Source organism: Hipposideros armiger, unplaced genomic scaffold (genome assembly GCF_001890085.2).
Source record: "Hipposideros armiger isolate ML-2016 unplaced genomic scaffold, ASM189008v1 scaffold_37, whole genome shotgun sequence".
NCBI classification, from domain to species: Eukaryota; Metazoa; Chordata; class Mammalia; order Chiroptera; family Hipposideridae; genus Hipposideros; species Hipposideros armiger.
In genome coordinates, this window is record NW_017731387.1 from 4,841,641 (window position 1) to 4,864,811 (window position 23,171).

Sequence of the window (23,171 nt, forward strand, 5' to 3'; positions counted from 1 at the left end):
CCTTGGGCTGCTCTGTGCCTTTGGCCCCAGCGTCATCTTTGTCCCTAGAGAAGCTTTTCTTCAACACCCCCCTCCTTGGCTCCCTCCCCGGGTCTGAGTCCTGCCTGGGGCCCAGGGCTTTCTTGCTGGCATCTCTGCCCCTTTCCTCTCCGTTCTTGGCATCTGTCTTGGTCTCCGCTTGCTTGCTTTCCTAAGAATTCAGAAAAGAAAAGCGAACGTGAGGAGCTGGCTGGAGAGGGAGCGGCATGAGGCTGGGGGCATGTGGGGACCCCTCACTGAACGGCCTGGGGCCTCCATGCACTGAGGACGCCACAGAGGGACGGGGGCTCGGGCTGCAGAGAACAGGCCGAGATCAGACCCGAAGCTGCAAGCCCTGAGACGCCAGGCGGGCACCTGGGGAGGCGGCCTCCTCCCGGGGCCTCGGCCGGCTGGCGCCGCCCTTTTCTGGCCTGTGGTTTAGAAGGAACATGGGGAAAAGGCAAATCACCAATTCCGATCCCGTCTTTATTTACAGTTTTTGAATTCGTGTTCATCCTGGCTTTTTTGCATTAAATTCGATGTCCTGCAATGTCCATGACAATACCAGTCGTGGTCACTGAGCTTTTTGCCGCCCCCCCCCCAGTGCCTCACCGGCGGGCAGCACCCTATCCCGCCTGCGCCCCAAGCTTGGGCTAGTGGTTCTCAGACCCTGCGATTCTATAGCCAATCCCTGTTCACAGGGGAAAAAGGTTGGAGGGACCAAGACGGGGCTGGTGACGTTTAATTTTACCAGTTAAGGGCGTTTATACAGTCTACTGTCATCGTCTCCTTGAAATAAGGAGGCGTGAGGACACACCTTCACACTGGATATGTGTAGCTTTCGGCAAACCCACAGTGTTTCTCTTGTTTTTCAGGAGAATCTGTGCTGAGGACCAGACCTGTCTGTGAGGAGCTCTGGGGCCCGTCCGGTCAGCGGCCCTGTGACTCACCGTGACCACAGACACACCGGGAACACACCCCAGGGCCACCGGGACCTCCGGGCGGCATGTCCTTCCCTGAAGGTTTGTAAGAGAAGATGCTGGCCTGCTAGTTAGAACGGCCTCCTCTTCCCAGAGTGTGTGTGTGTGTGTGTGGGGGGGGGGGCTCCATCCCGGCCTTGGGCCCAGAGCCCTCCCAGAGAGGACGGGGTGCTGCTGGGCGCTATGGAAACGGTTTGTACCTGAGTACAAACACACGGCCCTGGGGACCAGCCTGGGTTATTTAGCAGCAAAAGTCCTTGGCCGCTCTGCTGGAGTCACCACAGGCGGCCTGGTGAGACAGGCCCTTGGAATGCGCCCCCCCTTCTCCTGCTCCAGGGCCCGGGCTCCCTGGGGCTGTGCACAGGGACAGGGACACACCGCCCCCCCTCGCCCCCCACTGGCTCCACAAGAGGCGGTGACTTAGCTGAACCTCGATTTCAAAGACAGACGAAGAGAGAGTGTGCAGCAGGAGGCACGAAGGGACCCGCTGGGTCCCCTGCACAACACGCCTGTGACCTGCCTGCCCGCCCTCCCCCAACCCCAAGTTCAGCAGCACCCCCCAGAGGAAGACTGCTGCCCTCCTGCCTCCCGGTTCCCAAACGTGCACACTGCAGGACTTCTCAGAGCCCAGGGGCGCTGTCCGGCTGCTCACAGGCCCCGCTGAGGAAACTGGGGACCCAGAGAGATGAAAACTGAACCCCTTTCACGCAGCAAGTCCAGGAGAAGGGGGGCTTCAGACCTGAGTCAGTGTGACCTCCACTGACCTTCCCCATTAGAGGTCCTTCTGCCCGCCCGGCCTCCCCCTGGGTGCCCGCCCGTGTGCCCCCGGTCCCCAGCACCCCGCACACCAGCCTCCTGCCCTCCTCCACCCAGGCTCCCAACCAGGACCCCTGCCCCCACCGACGCAGTTTCCAGCGCTTTCACTCTCTCCTGCTGTCGCCCCTTGTCCGGCTCTCAGGGTCCTTCCCGACCCTGGGGTATCCGCCACGTGTCTGTTCTTGGGGAGATGTGCCAACCCTTTAAAAAGAACCTAATGAGAAACAGGCGGGGGTGTGTGGGGGGGACGGATTAATCATAGTTTTCCTCCAAACAGCCAGGAATGAGCGGGCCGGGCTGGCTTCCCGCCCAGAGCTCAGACGTTGCCTTAAAAGGAGAAGGAGCCCGTCCTCGGCCAGTGGGGCCAACTGCTTTGCTTCTAGGAGTGCTGGTGGTGACCCCCACGGGTCATTCCCGGCCTGTTAGATATGACGAGGAACCTCCACCAAGCTCAGGCCACGGGCCACTACGTGACAGACGGAAGCAGCGATGACGTCCCCTTGGGGAAAGCGGCAGGGTTAGGGGAGCGCAGGGGTTTGGGATTTCCCGGCAGGCAGCGGGAGCGGAAAGGATGGCCCCTGCCGGCCACAGGTGGTTGAGAACTAACTAAACCTGCGACATGGCTCGAGGGAAGGGCAGCTCCTTCTCCGATGGCCACGCGGTGTGGCTCTGTGTCTGTCACTGGGCTGGGACCCAAGCGAAGGGTCTTAAGTCGGCTCCTATGGGCGGAAGGCAGCGCCCTTGCCCTGCCTCTGGCCTCCTGGGCTACTTCCGCTGGAACTCTGATGGGACAGAGCGTTTCACCTCCTGCACCGCCGACGGGGCAGAGGAGAGGGTGGCCTGCCTGTGCCCACGGCCCTCGACAGCGAGCCCTTCTGAGGAGGGCAAGACCACCGGTCCCTGTGAGCCCACGCTGGCCACCCCGGGTCCTCTCCTTGCCAGGGGCTGTGACCTCTGCAGACGCGCCCCCCCCTCAGATGGCAGCACCAAGGCCAGCCGGCCGGGATGCCTCTGCCGGGCAGTGCTCTTTCCAGCCGCTTGCCTGGGGGGCAGAGGCGACTGGCGGCGGCTGCACCTCCTAACTGATAAGTGATGTCACTGTCACCGATTCCGGTGCGTTTGCCCCACAGCGAGGCCCAGGTGGTCCCCTCGGAGGCTCAGGGCCCAGCCCGGCTGTCCCCCAGGGCTGCCTGCTGGGGCCCCGAAGGTTTTCTCCGGAGGCACCCCGAACGCTCAGCTCAGGCTCCAGACCGAGAGCAGGGACTCTGGGGTCCCAAACTCTGCTGTCAGCCGACTTCACAGTCGGATGGAGTCCTGAGGACAGTGACAGCCCAGGGTGCGTGGCGCAAGCTCATTACTGGACTGTGGCCGCCGCTGACCCTCCTGGGCCCGGGAAGAGCAAGACTTTCCTGCGGGGCCCGCCCCAGACCGGCTCCCAGGGCTTGAACCCCTCGCCCCCTCTCGTCCCTGGTCCCGCACCAGGGCCCCCCACCGGCCACCACGTCACGTCTCAGAGTCCGATGGCACTGTCCTGATGTATGGCTGCGGCCCAGCCGAGGGCTGTGGTCAGGGCCACACTCCCCAGCCACCTGGTGACCTCTGATAGCTGGCACTGCAGCTGCTGGGTCATCTGTCTGCACGCGGGGACAGGGAGAAGCTGGCAACGGGCTGGCCACAGGGCCAGGGAAAGGTCCCTGGGAGAGCAGCTCTGTCACAGGGCAGGTGGGAGGGGCAGGGCGGGACAGGTAGCAAGGCCCAGGGCTGGGGGACCTCCCGCCCCATGGGAAAGCAGCTGTCTTACTGTCCCCCAAAAGGACAAGGAGTGTCAGTTCTCTTGACAAGAAATCCGGGGACTCAGCTTTTGGGGAGGCAGCAGCCCTGCACTGGGCGTCCTGGGGAGGACAGCAGTGCCTGTGGGGCAGAAATCCTCAGGTCCTGTGACCGATACTGTCCCCTAGAAAGCCCCAGGTCCCCTCTGGGCTGTCAGGAGGCCTGGGCTCGACCGAGACCATTCTGTTTGCAGTGGCACGGGTGCTCGTGGGCTTTGCAGCCAGCTGCCTGGGTGACAACCGCAGCTCTGCCCCACACTAGCCGTGTGACCTTGGGCAGGTGACTGCCCCGCTCCCAGCCTGGTCTGTGATACGCAGAACGGCGCCGACCAGTCGAGCTGCTCACTGGGTCGTACGTGGAAGAGCCAGGCCCGATGCCGAGAAGGGCTTGGACAGGAGACGAGCTGCCATGAGCCGGGCCTCCGTGAGGGCAGGTGGCAGGCCTGTCCCCTCCTGCTCCAGGCCGCTGCCCGCCTGCGCAGCACGGTCTCACACTTCACCAGTGGTCGGCGGAACTATACACTGTGCTCTGTTCCATGAGAAGTGAAATGGCCACGTCCCAAACCCTGGACACCTGCCTGGAGGGCCAGAAGCCGGGAGGGGCAGGTTGCTTTGGGAATCTCCCCCAACCCCACCCCTGTGTGACCAGGCAGGGGTGGCCTGGGGACAGGTATCCAGGTCCCCCACCGTGTGTCTTCCCCACGTTAGCTCGCCCACAGTGCCTGGCAATGAGACTCTTAACGAGAAGGGCCTGTGGACTAACGAGGAAGAAGAAACCCAAAGCCTGGCAGGGGAGGGGCCCAACAGGAGGGGTCCCGTGGGTTTCCGACAGAGGCCGCTCGAAGCCTGAGCTGGCCCGGGGGGGAGGGGCACGGGTCCAGGAAGCCCCGAAGGGCCTGAGGGAGGCTCCGTCCGTCTGTCCGGCAGACACTTGAGCTGATGCTGGAGGGGGAGGCGCTGGGGGCTGGGTGGCCCCTATCACTGTCGGTCCCCTTGTCCGTCTCCCCACAGGACCATGGCACGAAGCGTGGCCCAGCAGACAGCACGGTGCCTGGCGCAGTGGACGTGCCTGACAGAGCCACCGAGGGAACAGGTGGGCGAGTGAAGCCAAACATTGGTGTGGAATGACGCAGATCAGAAAGTCTGCAGAGTAAGGAGCCGAGCGCAGATGAGTGAGTGACAAAGCTGTGTCATTTGAGGTGGACGTGGGAGGCAAAAGGGTGCTGTCACCCCACTCCCCACTGTCAGAGGCTCAAGTGCTGGTGGGTGGGCTAGCGGCCAGCCTGGCCGTAGCTTGGCAGGCCCGGGACCTTCGTCCTGACCGCCGGCCCCCAGAGCCACACCCCCAACCCTTCACCCCAGTACCACTTAGGCCAGCGGGGGGCTCAGTGAGTAGGGCTGTAGGGAGGCCCAGCGTGGGCGGAGCCAGGGGCCCAGCAAGGGGTGGGAGGTGTAAGGCAGGGCTCCTGGGAGAGCCCCCCAGCCCGGGAACAACAAGCCCACCTCCCCACACCCTCCCCCGAGGAGGCCACGCCTGGGACCGGCCTCCTCAGGGCCCAGGCTGCACGGGCCCTGTCGGATCTGTGCCCCCTGTGCTGACTCTCCCAGCTCCCTGTCCCCTCCCTTCCGGCCCAACGCCGGTGTGAACGCGGGCACCCTCTGTGTGTTACACTCCCTGGGGTCCGTGGGACGGAGGCCTGCAGCCTTGAGGATGCCCAGAGCTGGAAGGAACACAGTAAACAAGGGGGAGCCAGCCCCTGGGCCGGGTGGCGTGGGGCTCCGGCAGCCACTCTCCCCCCAAGCTTTGATGGCTGCAAGACGTCAGGTTTGTTTCAGCAAAGCAGGCTGAGCAGCTGACCCCAGAACTATCACCCATTAGCTGGGTCCTTTAGTTGCTCCTCTCGGGACAAGGAGGGTCCCCAACAACCCAGCTCTTGTCCAGGTCACGCCGTGTGGGCGAGAGTAAGACATAAGTCGTGCTAAATGGAGAGTGTCACCTGCTACATGTGGACACCTCAGAAAGTTTAAATTCAGACCCTCCCTTTTAAGGCCGAATGTTGTTCCACCCCACAAGGACCGCCTCTCCTGGCCCCGCTCATCCTGGAGGGACCCGGCCTCGCCCACCTCTGGTTGCTGTGAGGGGCACTCTGTGGGCGTGTCGCGTCCCCGCCTTAAGTCCCCGGCCGTGCCCTGCTCGGCTCTGCTGGGATGACACCCAGACTCTGCCTCGTCCGCACCAGCTGCCCTCATCGCTAACCCCCGATCCAGTGTCAGTCACATTCTTGCAAATGACCCCTCTGTGACCACACCCCCAGGGAGGCCCAACCCTGGATCTCAGATCTGCTCAGTGCTGCTCCCCTCCTGGGTGTGGGGCCCCCAGGGCCTCCTGAGTGACGCTGGATGCTGGGGCGCCAGCGTTTGCCCTTTGGCACTTGGGGATCACCCTTCACCGGCTCTGATGAGTGTGACTACAGGTCACGGTGGCTGCGGGTGGGCAGGCCGCTTCCGGTAGGCAGCTGCCCTATGGACGGGGTCCCCTGGTCTGCAGCTGTCTCCCTGCCCAGCTCCACTCACAGCTGACCGTCTCTGCTACCCCCTCCCAGGTACGACCAAACCACTCATGGGGAGTCCCTAGCTGCCCGCCCGCCGTCACCCCCGACCCCCACTGCTCTCCCTTCCTCCTCACGGCTCCCAGGCCTCTGCTCTTCGCATCCTCCCAGCACTGACACGAACCCAGCCAGCCGGAGAGCACCAAAAGGGCCACTTAGAAGTGAGCCATCTGAGTGCTGGGTCCTACTGCCCACCGGGGCTGCAGCAGAAGCCACACAGCCACCTTCCTGCCCGCAGTAAACAGGCTGCAATGGCCGAGTCAGGACTGGGGGCCCGGGCTGCGACCTCAGCCGCCCACAGGCCACGTGCTCACAGGGCCGGGTACACGGCTGACCGCTGTGCCCTCGCCATCCAACGTCCTCCGAACTCCTGGACGGGGGCCCCACACCTAACGCGACCCTGGGTCCTGATCTTTCACAGCTGCTCCTGGGCCTGACGGGAACACTGGGTGCCAGATGGCCGGGGTGGGGCACCCTTCACCCCGCCATCCTGTTAGACCTCCGTCAGCTCCTGGCCATCCCTCAGTCTGCCGTGCTTGGGGCACCAGCTCCGGCGCCTGTCTTACTTCTCAGACACCGAACTCTTCCTAAAACGCACGTGTTCGGTGGCTGCCATGCTGCCACGTGGCATCCAGACCTGGGAGCTTGGCACACAGCCCTGCGGCCGGCCTGTGCCTGCCACCTCCTCCACACTTGACTCCGGCCAGAGTGAAGCACGCACGTGCGTCTCCCGACTTCAGTGTGCTGCTCCTGACACCAGGACGTCCCTCCTTCTCCACCTGGCTGTTGGGGGGACTTCGACTGTACACAGACCTCGGGGCGCCCGCCGCCCAGCTTCCACTTACCGAGGCCTGGCCGCGTTTGCCATCCATGCGCCCACCCACGCCTGTCCCAGCCTCGGGTGATTTTGAAGCCACGACAGGTATGATTTCAAATAAACATTTCTGTGTGTAGCTCCAAAAGACAAGCTTTGAAAAGACAGCTGTGTCGCGTTCTCCTACCTAAACATTAACAGCTGTCACCCCGTTTCCTGGCCCGGCCCTGGGCTCAGCCCTCCTTGCGCCCCTGCACAGGCACAGCTCCCCCACTTGTCACTTGTCACGGCTCGGTCGCTACCCCTGGACTGGATGGCGAGTGACCTGAGGGCAGGGGTTCCTTTACTTCTGTCCCCGGCCCCAGGCTGCATCGTGCTTTGCATGGAATAAGTAAATATTTTCTGAGAAACTATGAAAATACTTCTGTCCCACCTCCAGTGAACCGACCAAGTGGGCTGTGCTTGAATACGTCCAGTGACAGGGAGCTCAGTCCTTCCTGAGGAAGCCACACCTTTTTCTAAAAAGCAGACTCAGGAAGCCCTCTGGCTCTGGTGCCGCCCCTGGGCCACACAGAACCGGGCACCTGTGTCTCCTGCGTGAGTGGCTCTGGCGGCCTCTCCAAGGCCTGGGGACCTCACCTGTGAGGCCGAGCCCCTCACTCCATCACCCAACCTTCCTGACGGTCCCGGTGTGACGTGTCCAGGAAGTCACCTTTCCCGTTTTGTTCCCTCCCCTCGTCTCCTGTGCCCACATGACCGATGCAGAAGAAGGCAACCTCTGAAGCTTTACTCTACCTCCTCCCGCTCGCAGCTCCCGCCGTGTGTTCTCGGGGTCCTGACGGCGTAGAGGCCATCGGACACCCCTGTTTCATGCACTGGCTTCCATGTTTGCTGCCTCTCTTCCCCTAAATCTCGACTTCTCTTTCTTTCCCTGCAGTGCAATGACCATAGTCACCTCCCAAGTGTCATGGGGCTTAAAGACTCAGCGTCCTGCTCTGCTGTCCCCCAACCCTCCTGGAGCCTGGGGAACGGTGGCTCGAGGGGCGTCACTTTACTGAGGTGAAAACCTCCAAAAGGACTCAGCAAGGGCGGAGGTGGCCTTGAAACCCACGACCCCTCTCCTCGCCACAGTCCCTCCCCCAGAGGCTGGAGGAGGTCGTCATCGGATCGAGAGAAGGGACAGGCAGGCAGCGCAGTGGGTGCTCAGTGGTGTGTCCCCACACTGCCCTTCCGGGGCATAAAGATCTGCAAGGCACAGCTGCCATCATCCGAGGCTGAGACGGACAGTGACCCCGGACCCAGAACGTTCTGGGCAGACTGGGATCACGGGCACAGGGGACAGGTGAGAGGGAGCAAGATGGGAGCAGTGACTTCCCGGAGCAGCACACCCTGGACGGGGTGGCGGGACCGTCTCTGTGAGCGGTGACAGCGAGCTGTGCCCTGGGGCCAGAGCCTGCAGATTTCTCGCCAGCCAAGGGCCATGGAGCCGGCACAAGCTCTTAACCAGAGACTTGGCCATCGATCGGATCGGCGTTTCGGGAAGCACTGTCTCAGGCATTTGCGGAGGGTGGGGCTGAGGTGGGGCCGAGCGTGCGCTCCCACAGGGGTCCAGGCCGGCAGCCGAGCAGGGAGCGCAGGGGCCGCAGGAGAAGCCCACGGCGCCGCCACACCGGGGTCACATGTGGACGCCCAGAAGGCAGAGCGCGGTGCCCGGAGGCCTCGGTGCCGGTGAGTGCCGGCTGCTGGGGGAGGCGCCCGTCGTCACTTCCCGTGGGAGGGAGTGCTGCTTTGCCTCATGACTGCTGTGACGTGGGCCGGCCAGGGAGCAGCAGGGTGGACGAGCCGACCTCCCGGGCTTCACATCCTCCCCGCACCTGGACTTTTCCAAGGCTGGAGGCTGATTCTCTTGTTGAATGGCAACAAGTGTTTCCTCCTGAGGCAAGGGAGCCAGGCTCGGCTCTGGTCTACACAGACAGACACACTCCCGGGTCTCAGGGAGACGGAGGTGGAGGCCGGCCTGGCTCGGCAGACACTCCAGCACGGGCCTTGGCCCTCTAAACGATTCCCACAGGTGGCCTCCCACTTCCTGGGCTCTGGGGCGTCTGTCCTGCGAGGCCATCGGTCCCCCCAGTGCCCTGTGAACCTCCTCTTTCCTCTTGGACGTGTGTTTCCCTGCCCGGCCTAGGTCTCCGCTGGGGGAACACTGTGCTAAGGGTTCTATTTGTCACTGTTTGGTTGGCTCCATGTCTCCAGGGACGGGCGCCAAAGCCACGGTAGGAGCCTGTGCTCCGCGGGTCTGCCTGGAAAGTCTGCTTATCAGGAACCGTGCAAATGTCCAAATACAGGCAGATGGCTGGGCCCGCCACGTGCTGGGCTGGGATACCAGCCGCTGAAAAGGAGGTTTGGGGAGACTTCGGTGACACGGGGAATGATCAAATGCAAGAAAAACAGCCGGAAACAACGTGTATGCGAGTGTGTGTGCACGACACGACCTCAACTATGAGAGGAAAGTGCACACAGAACCATACCCTCGGCAGTTTGACAGTAGCTACTATCTTTAGCTAATAAGCCAAAGAATTACTGGCTATTTTCTCTTGTTCCTGTGCCTGTATACTGTCTACAACGAGCCTCGTTACATGATAATTACAAGTTATTTTCCGAAGGAAGCACAGCTAGCTGTAACACCTCTGTGCTCTGTGTACCCCATCCCCCCAAATCCTGCCTTTCAGGCAAGGATTGCAGGGACTGGAAGTAAACAAAGTCTCCCCAACCTGAAAGGTCCTTGGCCACTGCGATGCTTGTCTTCCGTGCGCTGGGCTCATTACTGGACATTTTCCTGGTGATTTAGCAATTACAGTATGTTTTCAGTGCCGTGAAGGACCAGGGACGGGCAGGCCACCACTAAGTGGCAGGTGGAAGACGTGCTGGCCCTAGAGGGGCCAGGTGACCCATCCTGGGAAACCAGCCCGTGTCACGTGACATTCCAGGAGGAGCATGGGGCCCTTGGCGCCTGGGCACCCATTGTATGTCATGAATTAATTTCTTTCCTGTGTGCCTAGAATGGGACCTGCTAGTCAGCATCTGTGGCGAGTTGAGGAAATAGTCACTAAACTAACTTCCTACGGGGCTTAATTCTCCTGCAGAACCCTGGCTGAGGAAAGCTGGCAGTTTGTGACGAGGACCCGATCCCGGCTCAGTGCCCACAAGTCTGGCTTTAGTCAGGTAAGTCTGTGTCTGCGTGGCCACAGAGCCTCTGGGTCATTGCACGCACACGTCCATACACGGGCACCCCCAAACAGGGCCACCTGCGTGGGGCGCGAAGGAGACTCTGCTCACAGCAAGTCCCTGCAGGGGCTGCGTTGCTTTTTCTGGACCTGGAGGCACAGCTGCTAAAGTCCAGACATTTTAGGGAAGAACCCAGAGGCTGGGAACTGAAGGCTCAGCTGGCTGTGTACAGAGCAAATTATTAATACCCTTTTAGGGTGGATCTGTGGCCCCAGAGATCACAGGCAGACCTGAGGGGGTCATGCTGGAAATGTCAGCCTGTAACCCCAGATCCCTAGAGAGCTGGGGAAAGGGAGCAAAGGGGGAGGAAAACGTGGAGCATTAGTAATGAGTCCTGGAGGCTAGTTCTGCCCAGAGCAGACGGAAGGGACACATGGCAGCGACCAGTCCAACAACGGGACCCCAGAGGGTCAGCCTCTGCACTGATTCGGTCGGTTGTTTACAGAAACTGGAAAAAAAAAAGGCGTCACTGCTAGCAGGCCCTTCGTTTGAGGATTTGGACCCCAGGTCACTTTCAGGTAGTCTCAGAAGAGGACAGATGCATTTACAGCATGTGTAGGTCCCACCAACTATGACAGGAACGGCGTTTGCAAACTGTTCACCCCTCGCTCACTCAGCAACAGACATTTAACGAGCCGGCTCGCAGGGACGGGATGACCGAGTCGGGCCTGCCTTCAGGAGCCAGGGAAAGCGCAGAGACAGACAATGCCACGCGGCACAAACAGGGACAGAAGGGGCGGACGGTGTTTGTGAGCACGGGTGGAGGGGTCAGGGAAGCAGAGAGCTGCCACCTGAGCTGAGCCTTGAGAGGGGAGTAAGGAGTGGCGAGGTCAGCGCTGCAGCTCGAGCTGGTGGCAGGGCAGAGGCCGAGGCAGCAAGCTCAGGGCGGCACCTGCAGGGCCCATGCCCAGGCAGGACGGAGCAAAGGGCGGAAGCTGAGCAGGAGGGCGCTAGTAGCTAGACAGAGCAGGAGGTGTTGGATGGCCACGGGCCTTCCAGGCCGTGCTGAGGAGCCTGGACTTGATCGTGGGAGCTCTGCTGAGCTCCCGAGAGCTTTTAGGCAGGAGGCTGCCAACATCCTGCCTTCGCTGTGTGATCAGACGCTGGCAGCTGCTGGAGGCCGCAGGGCAAGGGGGCCAGAGGAGTGGTGGGGGGTGGGGGGCAGTGGGACCGTTGTGTTCTCCTGGCTGACGCGTGACGGTGACAGGAGAACAGGGAGATCATGGGTAGAATCAGCCAGAGTCTGTCACGGAGACACTAGGAGGACTGGGAGGGGCTCAGGGCCAGAGGAGCCATGAGTTACACCTAGGGTTACACCTAGGCGGGCGTCCCCCTGACTCTGCACCACAGCGGAGAGCGGACGCAGCAGGGAAAGCGGGCTGAGGGTGGGCTGGGGTGATGATGACTAATTTATTTTTAGACCAGTTGAATCGGAGACACTTGAGGAGCCCAAGAGGCCAGCGAATGATCTAGAACTCAAAATAGAGATCTGGGGCAGAGATAGCGCACGAGCGCGTGGGCAGCGGCTGGGCCGTGGGGTTGGATGAGGTGCCCGTGCAGACTGCAAGGGGAGCCACAGTTCTGAGAACAGCCTGTAGGCATTCAAGGAAGGGCTGCTGTGAGCGGAGACCAGGCAGAAACAGCTGGAGAGACAGCAAGGGAACCAGGCGCGTGTGGTGTCCTGGCGCCAAGGGAACCGGGTGCTTTCAGACTGAGAGAGTGGTCACATGCCACCAAGTGAACAAACAGGGTAAGACCAAAAGTGTCCCCTGCAGGAAGCAAAAAGGAGGTCCTCGGAGACCAACCAAGGGACAGGAGGGCTCCCCCTGGTGAGAGGAGGGGGGAGGGGCAGAACCTGCATCTCTGGCAGCTCATGTTTTCATAGCAGAAGAGGAATTTGAAGGTGTTCTCACCTGAAGGCTTCAAGTTTCTCAGGGAAATATGACACTAGGTCATCCGCTGAGGTGAAAAGAGAGATGGTGGGACAGGCGGGTGTAGAGAAAAAGGCTAGTGTTTGAGATAAAGAGGTAAGAAGGGCATAGGGGGCTTCCAGGCAGCCTGGGAAGGTCCCGGGGTTTCGCCCGTCGCAGCGCCGATGTGTGTGGCGTGGTGCTTTCCGCAGGTCTGACCCGCAGCATGGGGCCACGTGCCACGTGGTCAGTCTCACCCAGGCTGGGGGCAGAAAGGGCGGGGACCGAGCCTGAGCATGAGGATAATGTTGGGAACAACCCCAGCAAGGTCTGAGCTAAACAGGACAAGTAAAGCCAGAAGGGCGTGGAAGTTGAGGAGTGTGCCCATACTGGGGGTAAGTAAGCCAGAGGGTGCGAGGGGGCCGGGGAGCGGGGGACGCCTTTAAGCCGCCACCTTTGGGAAAGTTAGAGAGGTCTGGGCAGGGGAGTCTGGCCTGGGTTTGCATCAAGTGTGCAAGTCTGGATGGAAGCGGGTGGGGTTCAGGGGGGCAGAAGGCAGGACGTGTTCCGAGGACACGATGGCTCTCAGACATAGACGTACGTCATCAGGAAGGATGATGGTGGCAGTCACTCACATTAAAAGCCTACTGTTTGCAAAACACTGCTCTAGGCCTTCTTCCAGCTTTTGTGCTCCATCCTCACGGAGACTCCAAACCAGGCAGCAGCACCTCCGTTTACAGGCGGAGAACTTCAAAGGTCACTGTGCATGTTCTAGGACCCAGAATTCCACTCCAAAATGGCATCACAAGCACACCCGAAAAGGTACAGAAACGTTCCCAGCGGCATTGTTTAGAAGAACCCCAAACCGGGAACAACCCCATGTCCACATTAGCCATGAAATGGATAAATAAATCACGGCACACTTGGCCTGCGGAACACTGTGTAGCCTTGAAAGCTTAGGAGAGGCTGAGGACAGCAGAGGAGTAAGGAGTGACAAGGTCAGCGCCGCAGCTCGAGGTGGTGGCGGGGCGGAGGCCGGGGGAGCAAGCTCAGGGCGGTGTCCAGGGCTGACTCACAGGCCAAGGAACACGCGCTGTGTGGTCCTGTGTTTACCAACAGGCCAGGCTGACCCGTGTCCTGGGGGACGGGAGGGGGAACGGCGATGAGAGGAAGCTGGGGGCAGCGCCCACAACTCCTGCTTCTTGTTCACTGCGTGAGAGCCCATGGAACTCTACATTTGCATTTTGTTTTCTTTTCGTATGTAATTTATATTTCAACAAAAACGTGTGTGAAAAAAAATCCATTATCAAGTAAACATGCGATACAGACAGGAAGACACTAAAGAATGAAAACAAAAGCAAAGCTTGTAAACATTAGATGCTGTCTGAGGCCACCCAGCGGGTGGTCCAGCTGGCCTTGCAAACCCAGTACTTGTCGGAGCACAGCAGCTGCCAGCGGTGTGCTGGGAAAGGACCTGTGTGCCCCCTCCCCCTTGGGCACAGGTGGCCTTGGGGACAGCAGATCAGTGCACTGGGGGTGAAAATCTACGGGGTTTTTAAGCAGCCCTGGCAGCTGGCTGTTGTGTGCTGACTGTTCACGTGTGGGATTTCGTCTCTGGGAGGGCTGTCGTGTTTTCTCTCCCTGGCCAGGCAGCGCCTGTGACTATTGTCACGGCCTCCTGAGTCCGCCCCCCCCCCCTTCAGTCCAGCCTGTATACCGCTCCTGGTGTCATCTTCCCAGAGCAGCACACGGCAGCACCTCAGAGACCAACCTCATCCTCTGTGTGTCACCCTGACTGCGACCCTGCCCGTGTCCGCTGTCCTCCTTCCCAACACGAGAGGTGGCTGCAGGCGCGAGGCCAGGCCTTGAGTCCCGTGCCTTCCCGCCCCTCCTGCCTCCCTCCCCAGTGTCATCAGGGTCCCTTGTCTACTGCACCAGCCCGGTCGACATCTGAACACGCTGTGAGTCCTCTTAGAGGAATCCACCCTTGGCGCCAGCTTCCAACCCAACTCTGCTTCCCATGAACAAAATGCAGACAGAGGCTGGTGGGCGCCCCGTGCGGGCATGTGGCCCACATCACTCGCCCTCCACCAGTGAACGCACGCTCCCCCACCCCAGGGCCCCTGTCCTTCCAGTTGCTACGGTTGATTCTGTTCCCATCTTGTTAACCTCTCAGCAGAACGAACATGGTGACGGCGGGTACCCTCCCGTTCGTTCAGCCCCTTTCTCACTGGCTTTTGGGGAGCCACTCGGCTTCCCGACCTCTCAGCCTCCCCTCCCAGTGCCCCGTGTGGCGCCATGGAGGCCCCCTGGTCCTTGGCCCTCTGCCCTTCTTGCCCACAGCCCCCCTCAGTGGCCTCTTTCAGGCTCAGAGCTTTAAACGTCATCTATACACAGATGTTCCCCAATTAAAAAAACCACTTTCCCCCCCCACTGAGCCCCCCACGGGTCCACCCCATGCCGACCCCACACTTCCTCCTTGAGGCCTACCGACTACAGGAGCTGAGCTTGTCCAGATCACAAGTCGAGCTCCTCAGAGCCACCCTGTCCTGCAGTTCTCCTAGCTTAGTTAGTGGCATCAGATTCACCCAAAGGGCTCAGGCGGGGCTGGTCACCCCACCGTCTTTTCCCCCAGGATGCCAGCCAGTCCATCTGTGCTGCCCCAAGAGCTTCCTGAGTCTGACCACTTCTCCTCAAACCATCCTTGGCCTCTTGTCTGAACCACTTACTCGTGTCCACTGGCCCAGGTTGGGGCAGAGGTAGAGGCAGCCCTGGCCCCGGGCTGCCCACTCACTCACCCAGGAAGGCAGCCCGGCCGGCAGAGGCCTGTGTGCCGTGGCCGGGGCCCTTCCGTTTACCCACCGGACAGGCCTCTGAGTACGAGCTTCTCTTCCGGCCCCACCCCGTGCTTTGTCCGTTACCGTGTGCGCGCACACGCATGTAGGCTTCACATGGCTGAGGACGGCACCTGACCTCTGTCTCCCATGCTCCCAGCACCTCAGCCAGCTTGCACTCGGCTCGGTGGTGGGGTGCTGACATAGGCACTGCCACACCAGGCGGCTGAGGCTGGGCAGACAGGCCAGATGACGGCTCTGTCCCCCTGGCGTCTGCTCAGACGCTCCGAAGGTCCCAGCCCAAGACGCTGGTAGCAACCTCCCCAGTCAATGGGACTCAGACCCGCCCCTCACTGCTGAGCCATCTCCAGTCCTCCTTGGTCCGGTCCATCTGTCCTGCTTCCGTCCTACCAGCCCAGCCAGCCAGCTCTCATACCACCGTCCTGAGAAGGGGCAGCGCTGGGGACAGGCAGGCACGATGCCTCAAACTCCAGCACATTAAGTCGTCCATATGTGCAGAAGGAAATATAACCCACGAGCAAAGACAACAATAATAACACGCTCCCGTGGACTCCCCCACCTGGTCCCAGGAACGGCCAGCTGCTTTCCAGCTCTGTACAGAGGCTGTGCTCATGTTCCAGGGAGGCGTCCACACTTGTCTAGCGCTGGCTGGGTGCCCTCTCCTGCTCACCATCATCTATTCTGGCTCCCCACCCGGCCCCCGGGGCTATTTTGGGTGAGTACCCATTGGGGTTAGTTAGTCCCCTTACGTGAGGGCTGAGGGCCATGCTGCCTAGGGACCCCGATATGACCCAGCCTTCTGCAAAGGGCGGTCTGAGGGCTCTGCAGCAGCCTGGGCCTTCCCAGCACCCCCCACTCCTGCAGAGATACGTGGACACTGCTCCTGACCTGAGACAGGTCGGGGAGGAGGTGCTGAGGCCTGTGAGCCAGTGGGGGGCGGGGAAGGTCAGGAGGCTGGGCCAGTGGGGGTGCTTCTGCTTAGCTTCTCGAGTTTACCCCGGGGGAGAACCCGAAAGAGCTCCCCCACCCCCAGCTCAGCTGCCCAGCTCCTGGCTGACGCAGGTGCTAATCCTGCGCCCCTGGGAACGCCAGCGGGGAGCCTGGGAGGCAGGCTGGAGGTTTTCTTTCCCACTCGGGAAAGAAAGAGGACACATGAGCCGACCTGTTGGGATCCAGTTCCTGAAATCGGAGCCCAGGACAGGGTTTCACTGCAGCAGGCTGCACACCTGCCCAGGGGCTCGGTCCTGTACCTGTAGGGAAGGACCCTGCTGAGGGACCTTCCCCTTTAAAAGGAGGGACGGAGGACAGCCGGGGCTCAGCTCTGCCCCCCAAGGCCTCACCCTGATCCCCCTGCTAACATCCATTCACTGCAGAGGAAGAGACAGAAAACTGATGTGACAGCAAGGTGACATCAGGATAGGTCGGCACAACGCCTGGTGTCAGCGGGGCTTGACCCACCTGGAGGAAGTGGCGCCTGAGACCTGAGGACAGCACGGGGTGGGCTGGAGGGGGGCGCGCTCAGGACAGAGGTCGCACCACCCACACGGCAGCCAGTCTGAATCCTGGGGCTCCCCTCCCCAGGAAGACCCAGAGCTTAAGACAATAACTGGGCCCCCTTCCACGCTTGGTTTCTGTCTATTTCTTAAGAATTAGTCTGGAAAATTTCAAACAGGCACACGAAAGTAGGGAGACGATGTAACGAACCCCCCGAGGCCTCATCACCCAGCTCCAATGTTCCCAAGCAGTACAGTCTCAGCTCAGCACTCCCCGCGGCCGCATTATTTTACAGGATTCCTTAATTCGCTAAGTGTTTCCCACAACAGCTCGGTGTCCTCATCTAAAAGATAAGCATCCTCGACTCAGCGTATCCACGACACCACCGTCCCACCTACGAGGACCTAACCAGGATTCCTAGGCACACGAGACACAGGCAGGATGTGCGTCCTGCTTTTAACAGGTCCGTCCCTGGTCACGGGCACTGGGACGTGCATCCTGCCAGGCCAGCCTGTGTCACAGCCACAGCTCCGACCACAACACCTGAGTGCGGAGCGTGTCTGGTGCTGCAGCAGGCGTGTCCTGGGACCCTAACTGGATGATAAGCTCAGCACAGGCTCTGGCACTAGTCCCCTTCTGTACCCTGGTGCCAGGCAGACAGCAGGAGGCACGGTCCTCAAAGCCAGGCAGGCTCCTAATCGCTGAGTGACCTTGGGGCCGTCATGTGAGCCTCAGTGTCCTGATCTGTATCATGGGGAGAAAGCCACATGCTTCCCGAGAGCTGTGAGGCTTTCACAGAAGGCGATTTGCTTGTTATCTACAGCAGGCTCCCAGCGAGTGGTCACCTTGCCCACTTCCTCGCGGCAGGGGAGACGGCCTTCTGCTCAAGACACGGTGTCCAGGCCACCGGCGCCGCCCCACCTGCTGCTTCGTCGGCGGGGCCCATCGCCCCACCCCCAGAGCCCAGGTCTGCTGCTCACTCCCCCACGACCGAACCCTGGGACAGCCTCTGCTCGCGTCCCCCGCCTCTGGGTCTCGCCTCCATGAGTGAGTAATTTCACAGCTGCCATTACGGAGCGCTGGTTGCATGCCGAGCCTGTGCCGAGTGCCTAGCGCTCTTCTCGCTTAGTTTTCACGACAATCCTAGGATTGTCTGGTGCTTTGTCACTGAGGAAAGCGAGCCGGCTCAGGTCAGCAGCGAGCTGCTCAGTCGCACAGCCTGTAGCAGACGCTGGCACTTAAGCCTGCCTTGTCAGCCCCACACCCACCATCTTGCTAACGCTGTAAGGAAGCCACTTTTGAGGGTTCACTCCCCGTTTACAGAGAGGACCTTGCCGTGGCCCTGGCTGTGCCTCGCACTCCGGTCAGCCACACTGCCAACATCAGCCCCCGCCAGCTGAGGACAGCCCACCCCTGAGGGAAAAATGGCCAGGATGTGCCCGTGTGGGCGTCCATGCACACACTTCCCTGGGCTCTGCCTGCAGAAACAAGTGTGCACCTGGCAGGGGTGAGGGAGGCGGGTGGAGGCGGGGCCTGCCCGTCAGGACTGGCTGAGGGACAAGGCTTGTGAGGATGAAATTCCAGGCACACTGGACTCCGCTCACACGCTCTTGCTTTGGGATTAGAGTGTCGAGCATTTGCAGCCTCAGGAGTATCTTTCTGGGTACCAGGAGCCACTGGGCACACGGCAGTCATGGGCACAGAACCTGGGGACTGGGGGGAGGGGCAAGCTGCAGGGTGACACTTTGGGGTCCAAGTGGGGGTTCCCCGAGGAAACCTTTCTTGCCCTACAATTGTTTCCCATGCTGAGGCACCGGGTGCTCACAGGAGGGCCCCACGCTTATTTCTTCCTCAAATATGCCCGTCTGTGTTCACCACCATCGGAGGCGGACGGCCTGCCCAAGAATAATGAGTTCGGAGCCTCTGGGGCCCGGGCAGAGGGATGGACACAGACCCCAGGTCCTCTACGTCCGTCTCCCTCGTCCCCTCCCCCGCCTCCCCACACCAAGGAGCCAAGGCTGCGTCCACAAACGTGCTCTGTGACAAGTGTCCGACAGACGTGTCACAGAAGTTCCAGATGACAGCACTGCCCTCCCGTTTCCTCGGTGACAATGATCTTGTCATCTGAAGCCCTGAGCGTCAGCTCCACCGGAATAAAGCACAGGACGGGAACTGAGGAGACCAAACGTTTTCTTGCAAGAACTCACAAGTGACGGGAACCAGGGAGCGACGCCCGCGGGCGCTCAGCTGCCTTCCTGCTCCGCGGCGTTCCCCACGGACAAGGGGACGAGGGGACCTGAGTCGCTCCCAGGTGGAGCGAGTCGCTTTATCCCAAGAAAGCCCACACAGGAACTCACAGCGAGGAAGAGAAGCCTCCACACCGACCCCAGACGACAGAAAGCAGGTTCTGCTTGGGCAGAAGTTTCTAGAACAGCCCCGCTTGCCCCGCCTCTGTCCCTGGAGAGGGAGGGGGCAAAACGCTGCTGGGAACTATCTCCCGGGCCCATCTGGGCCCCTGCCGACTGACCAGAGGAGGAGGGGGGAGATGCTCCCTCATGAGGCTCCTCCAGCAAGTGCACCCCCCACCCCACCCCTTCCCGGCAATGCTGCTGAAGCCACACGCTGCGCAGGCCCCCCGGCCCCACTGCTGTGGGGAGCCCCCAGCCCACCTGCCCAAGCCTCCTCAAACGGTCCATATGCTGTGAGCAGCCCCCAGGGCCAGAGAGCTTAAAAATGAGCCGTTCTCCAAGAGGAGGGTTTAGCTTTCTCTTCTTGGCTGGCAGGAGGCTGCAAGCATCGTTCTATCGTTCCACCCCGCTCACAAGTGGATGGGATGAGTGTGAAGGAAAACCCACAGGTGCCGGGGCCGGGGTGCCGCTCCAGGACACCCCCCAGCTCCTGGTCTGACGCCGCGGGCATTCGCGTCCGCCAGCGCAGCACACCCCTGCTCTGTACGGGGACCTAGGCGCAGGGCTGCCCGCTGCCTGCCGTTCAGGGCGCGAGACGGGCTCTGAAGCCGGGATTCTGGGCCGTGCGCTTTTCCTCTAGGGCCCGAAGCCCCAGCCGCGCACAGGGTCTCCAGCCCTCCCGCCTACCCGCCTCTCACACTGGGCTCACTCACGTCCACGGACAGCTCCCTCTGAATAAGCTTCTTGGTCTCCTTTTCGCAGAAGTTGAGCATGGCTTCCCGGCTGTAGGCGCCCGTGCACGGCCTCTCCGTCTGGTTCTTCTGCCGCAGCCCCACCGGGATGCTGCCATCAGGGTCCACCACGTCCAGCTCCTTCTCCAGCTCCTCCATCTCCTCGGGAGACAGGGTGGACAGCAGGCTGTCGATGTCGGGGTCCTCACTCACCTGCCGGCGGTACTTAGCTACCTTGGACATCTTGGCAGGGGCTGCGGCAGTCCAGGGGGGCCAGCTGATCTGGACGGGGCACAGTGGGCTTGGGCGCAGACCCCAGAGACTGGACGGCCGTGCCACAGGTGCTGGACTGCTGCTAACTGGGAGCCAGCGGCAGCCTCCCCAAGCCCAGGGCTATGGACCTGGCTGGTCTAGCCAGCGGCCAATAAGACCGGGAGACTGCCCGGCCCTGAAAGGAGAGGCCAATCCCCCAGCGGGGGCGGGCCGGCCTCACCGTCAGAGCGGTTTGAAACTTGAGGACATTCCAGAGAATCTTGGAGCGCTGTGTGACCAAATTTAGTACAGAGCATTTAGCCTTTTAAAGACAAGGGGGCCACGCCATGAGAAAAAGATACAAAAATGCAGAGGCTGGCAGACGCAGGTCCCAGCTCGGGAGAGCCGGGAGGGCAAGGACGGCCGTGGCGGTTCGTGCCCTTCAAGCGCACATTCGACTTCTCGTGTGGGGCGGGTGGCCGTCTGGGCGCCCTGTGGTCAGTGAGTGGCCCACCCACTCCCCTCTCCTGTCTTCGGCTGTGTGTGTGTGTGTGTGGGGGGGGGCTCCGGGTCGTTTACAGCCCCAGGAACACTCCCCACTCGGGCTCCTGACCGTCCCCGCCCTCGCTCTCTGCAGCCAGCACTAGCCTGGGTGCCCACACAAGGGGCCTCCGCCTGCCCTGGCCACTTCTTCAGCTGAAAGAAGTCCTCGTGCTGCAAACTGGCAGAATGTTTGGGGAAGACAGCGCGGCCTGTGGAGTCAGGAAGCCCCTAAAGGGCCGTCACTGCCCACGAAGCACCCAGGCTCTGGACGAGGCTGGCACCTCCCTTGGTGCTCTGCTGCTTCTGGGCATCTGTGGGCAGACCTCCTTGGGGAGCCACGGGGCAGGCGGCCACCCACATCTCCGTCCAGAGCACGCTTCCCTGTGTCTTCAGGGAAACACAACTCGGGGCTGTTAGGAGAGGTCCTGTTGCAGCTGGGCTGGCATGTTTCATAAAAGGGCTCCAGGGCTCATCCGGCACGCTGCCGTGCACAAGTCACAGAGACATTCAATCTCCTGCCCCTCCCTCCCGCCACCAACTCGCTTCTAGAAGCCCTGGTGTAACCCATCGGGCTTGATGCTTCGATCTTTCCTGGCGTCTTTCCATCCTAAGCCAGAGACAGTCACTTGATCAGCATTTGCCGAGCTCAGGGATCGTCTGGGACAAAACCCGGCCCTACGTTTCACGCCCAGTTGTCCAGCTTCAGATTAGGGATGAGGAGGGGACGCTGCTGACCGATGGGACCGGTGAGCAGAAGTGAGGCCGGCAGGCCTGAGAGGAGCGTGGGAGGAGGGCCCCAGGGTCTCGGGGTCGTCACTGCTAAGAGGTGGCAGGCCCTGTTCTGAGAGCAGGGGACACAACTAAAGATAGAACATAGGGCGGCCCCTTGGGCCTGGAGCCCACGCTAACAGTGAGGATCCTCGGCCACGGACTGCAAGTAAGTCGCTAAAAATGAAAAGTCTACCAAGTGCCTCAGCAGATGATTACGAGGCTCCGGGAGGCTGCAGAGCAGGGTGGGTTCTCCGTGAGGCCTGGGCTCTCATGGGGACGAACACCGTGTGATCCCACTTCTGTGTGGAATCTAAAAGCAAACCAAGCAGCTCGCGGACACAGAGCACAGACTGGTGGCTGTGGGGCCGGGGCTTGGGGGGACGGGGACGGCCATCGATGGGTGCTGGACGGAAGCCAGGCTTCAGATGAACGCTACGCAGTGAGCACACACATCAGGCTACAATGCGGGACGCCTGAGTGTGTGTAGCCCTGAGACCAGTTTTGCCACGACAAAAACTGCGTGGGCTCTGCTGCCCAGCACACCGTGTCGGGTCCTGGTTTGCTACTTACCGGCCACGCGACTCTGGGCCAGCTGCCTTCTTCTCTGAGACGCAGCTTCCTCGTATGTAAAACAGGGGCAGCAGTTGTACCAACCCTGCACATTATTGTGTGAACATTAAATTCAAACACATACACATGAAACACTTAGTTGACATACCTGATACAGGTAAACTCTCAATGATTATTAGCAGTTATTCTAACTGTGTCTATTGACTCTCTCGTCCTGGTTTCTTTCCTTCCAATCCCAGCTTTCTATCCTTCAGCAGTAACCACCCTCACCACACACACACTCACACACACACACACACACACACACGTTCTCATTCATTCATTTGCTCGTGCATTTATTCAGGTACTGCGGTGTATATCCAGCACCCTGCCAAGCACGACAGGGAGAAAGGCACAGAAATAATTATAACGTGATTATTGTCTTTTAAGTGCCTGACTTAATGGGGTGAGAAATGACTACACTGTAAGGCAAATCAGAGCTAGAGCAGGAGAAGCAACTGTTTGGAGCTCAGCGCAAGACCCCTGAGTTCTGTGTGTGTGTGGGGGGGGCTCAAGGGGTGTCCCAGAGGGCTGAGCTGGCTGGAGCGGGCTCAGACATGCTGGGGGGCAGGGCGCTCCTGTACCCCAACCCCCGCTCCAGCCCCTCCCCAGGACAGTCACTCCTCACGCTCACTCTCGCCCGGAAGGAGAATGCTGGAAGAGGCGTCATCTTCCAGGACTCCTGGCTCTGGAAGCACCTCAGCCGCCCTCCACCCCCGGTCGGCTGAGAGCAGCTCCTTTCCAGGGACCCTTCGTCCTCCGGCCTTTTGCCCAGGGTGTTCACTCGTCCTGAAGTGGGCCCGACCCTTTTCACAAACACCCACCTCCAGCCCCCGCACGTCCTGGTTTCCCTTCTCTTCTAGGCTCGCAAGTCTCTGCTCTAGGGACACACTCAAAAAATAAACGCACAGCTCCCAGACGTAAAGTCAGGACCACGGCCGCCTAACCAAAGGCTTGTGCACGTGACCCCAGTGCCTCCTCTGCCTCAGGTCCTCCAAACAGCGGGCCCTTCTGACCTGACCCAGCCTGAAGCCTTTCGCTCCCCCCGAGCCCCCAGGGCTCCCCGCGACTCACAGACTCTCTAAGTTTTCTCTTGAAAGGCATCACAGCTGTGGCTGGAGGATTGGGGGACCCAGAGCCCAGGAGGGCAGCCTCCCCCAGCCCCTGCAATGAGGGGCCACAGCCCCCGCCCCCCACTCTGTAGGGGCAACGGTTATCCAAGGCCAGGATCCACTTCCACCTGAAAC

General features: G+C 60.9%; 1 protein-coding gene and 1 long non-coding RNA gene across 5 annotated transcripts in view; one reads left to right on the forward strand and one right to left on the reverse strand.

Moving 5' to 3' along the window:
- Nucleotides 1-22,940, reverse strand: part of LMOD1 (leiomodin 1) — a 26,787-nt gene extending 3,847 nt beyond the window's left edge. Inside the window, exons 1-2 of the mRNA XM_019638002.1 lie at nucleotides 19,732-22,940; nucleotides 5-190 (exon numbers count right to left, since the gene is read on the reverse strand). Coding sequence (XP_019493547.1) covers nucleotides 5-190; nucleotides 19,732-19,992 — 447 coding nt within the window. The 5' untranslated portion in view covers nucleotides 19,993-22,940. The remainder of the gene's footprint in view (nucleotides 1-4; nucleotides 191-19,731) is intronic.
- LOC109380480 (uncharacterized) lies at nucleotides 198-16,924 on the forward strand. Of its 4 annotated transcripts, XR_002123495.1 has the most exons (8): nucleotides 198-1,040; nucleotides 4,655-4,815; nucleotides 6,247-7,174; nucleotides 8,004-8,794; nucleotides 10,210-10,288; nucleotides 12,474-12,656; nucleotides 12,932-13,083; nucleotides 13,381-16,924. It is a non-coding gene; the product is annotated as an uncharacterized LOC109380480 (long non-coding RNA). The 4 variants fall into 4 exon arrangements; XR_002123494.1 differs by lacking the exon at nucleotides 13,381-16,924 and having other exon boundaries at nucleotides 12,932-13,368; XR_002123497.1 differs by lacking the exons at nucleotides 198-1,040; nucleotides 13,381-16,924 and adding an exon at nucleotides 3,845-4,313 and having other exon boundaries at nucleotides 12,932-13,368.
- Nucleotides 22,941-23,171: the final 231 nt, after the last annotated feature.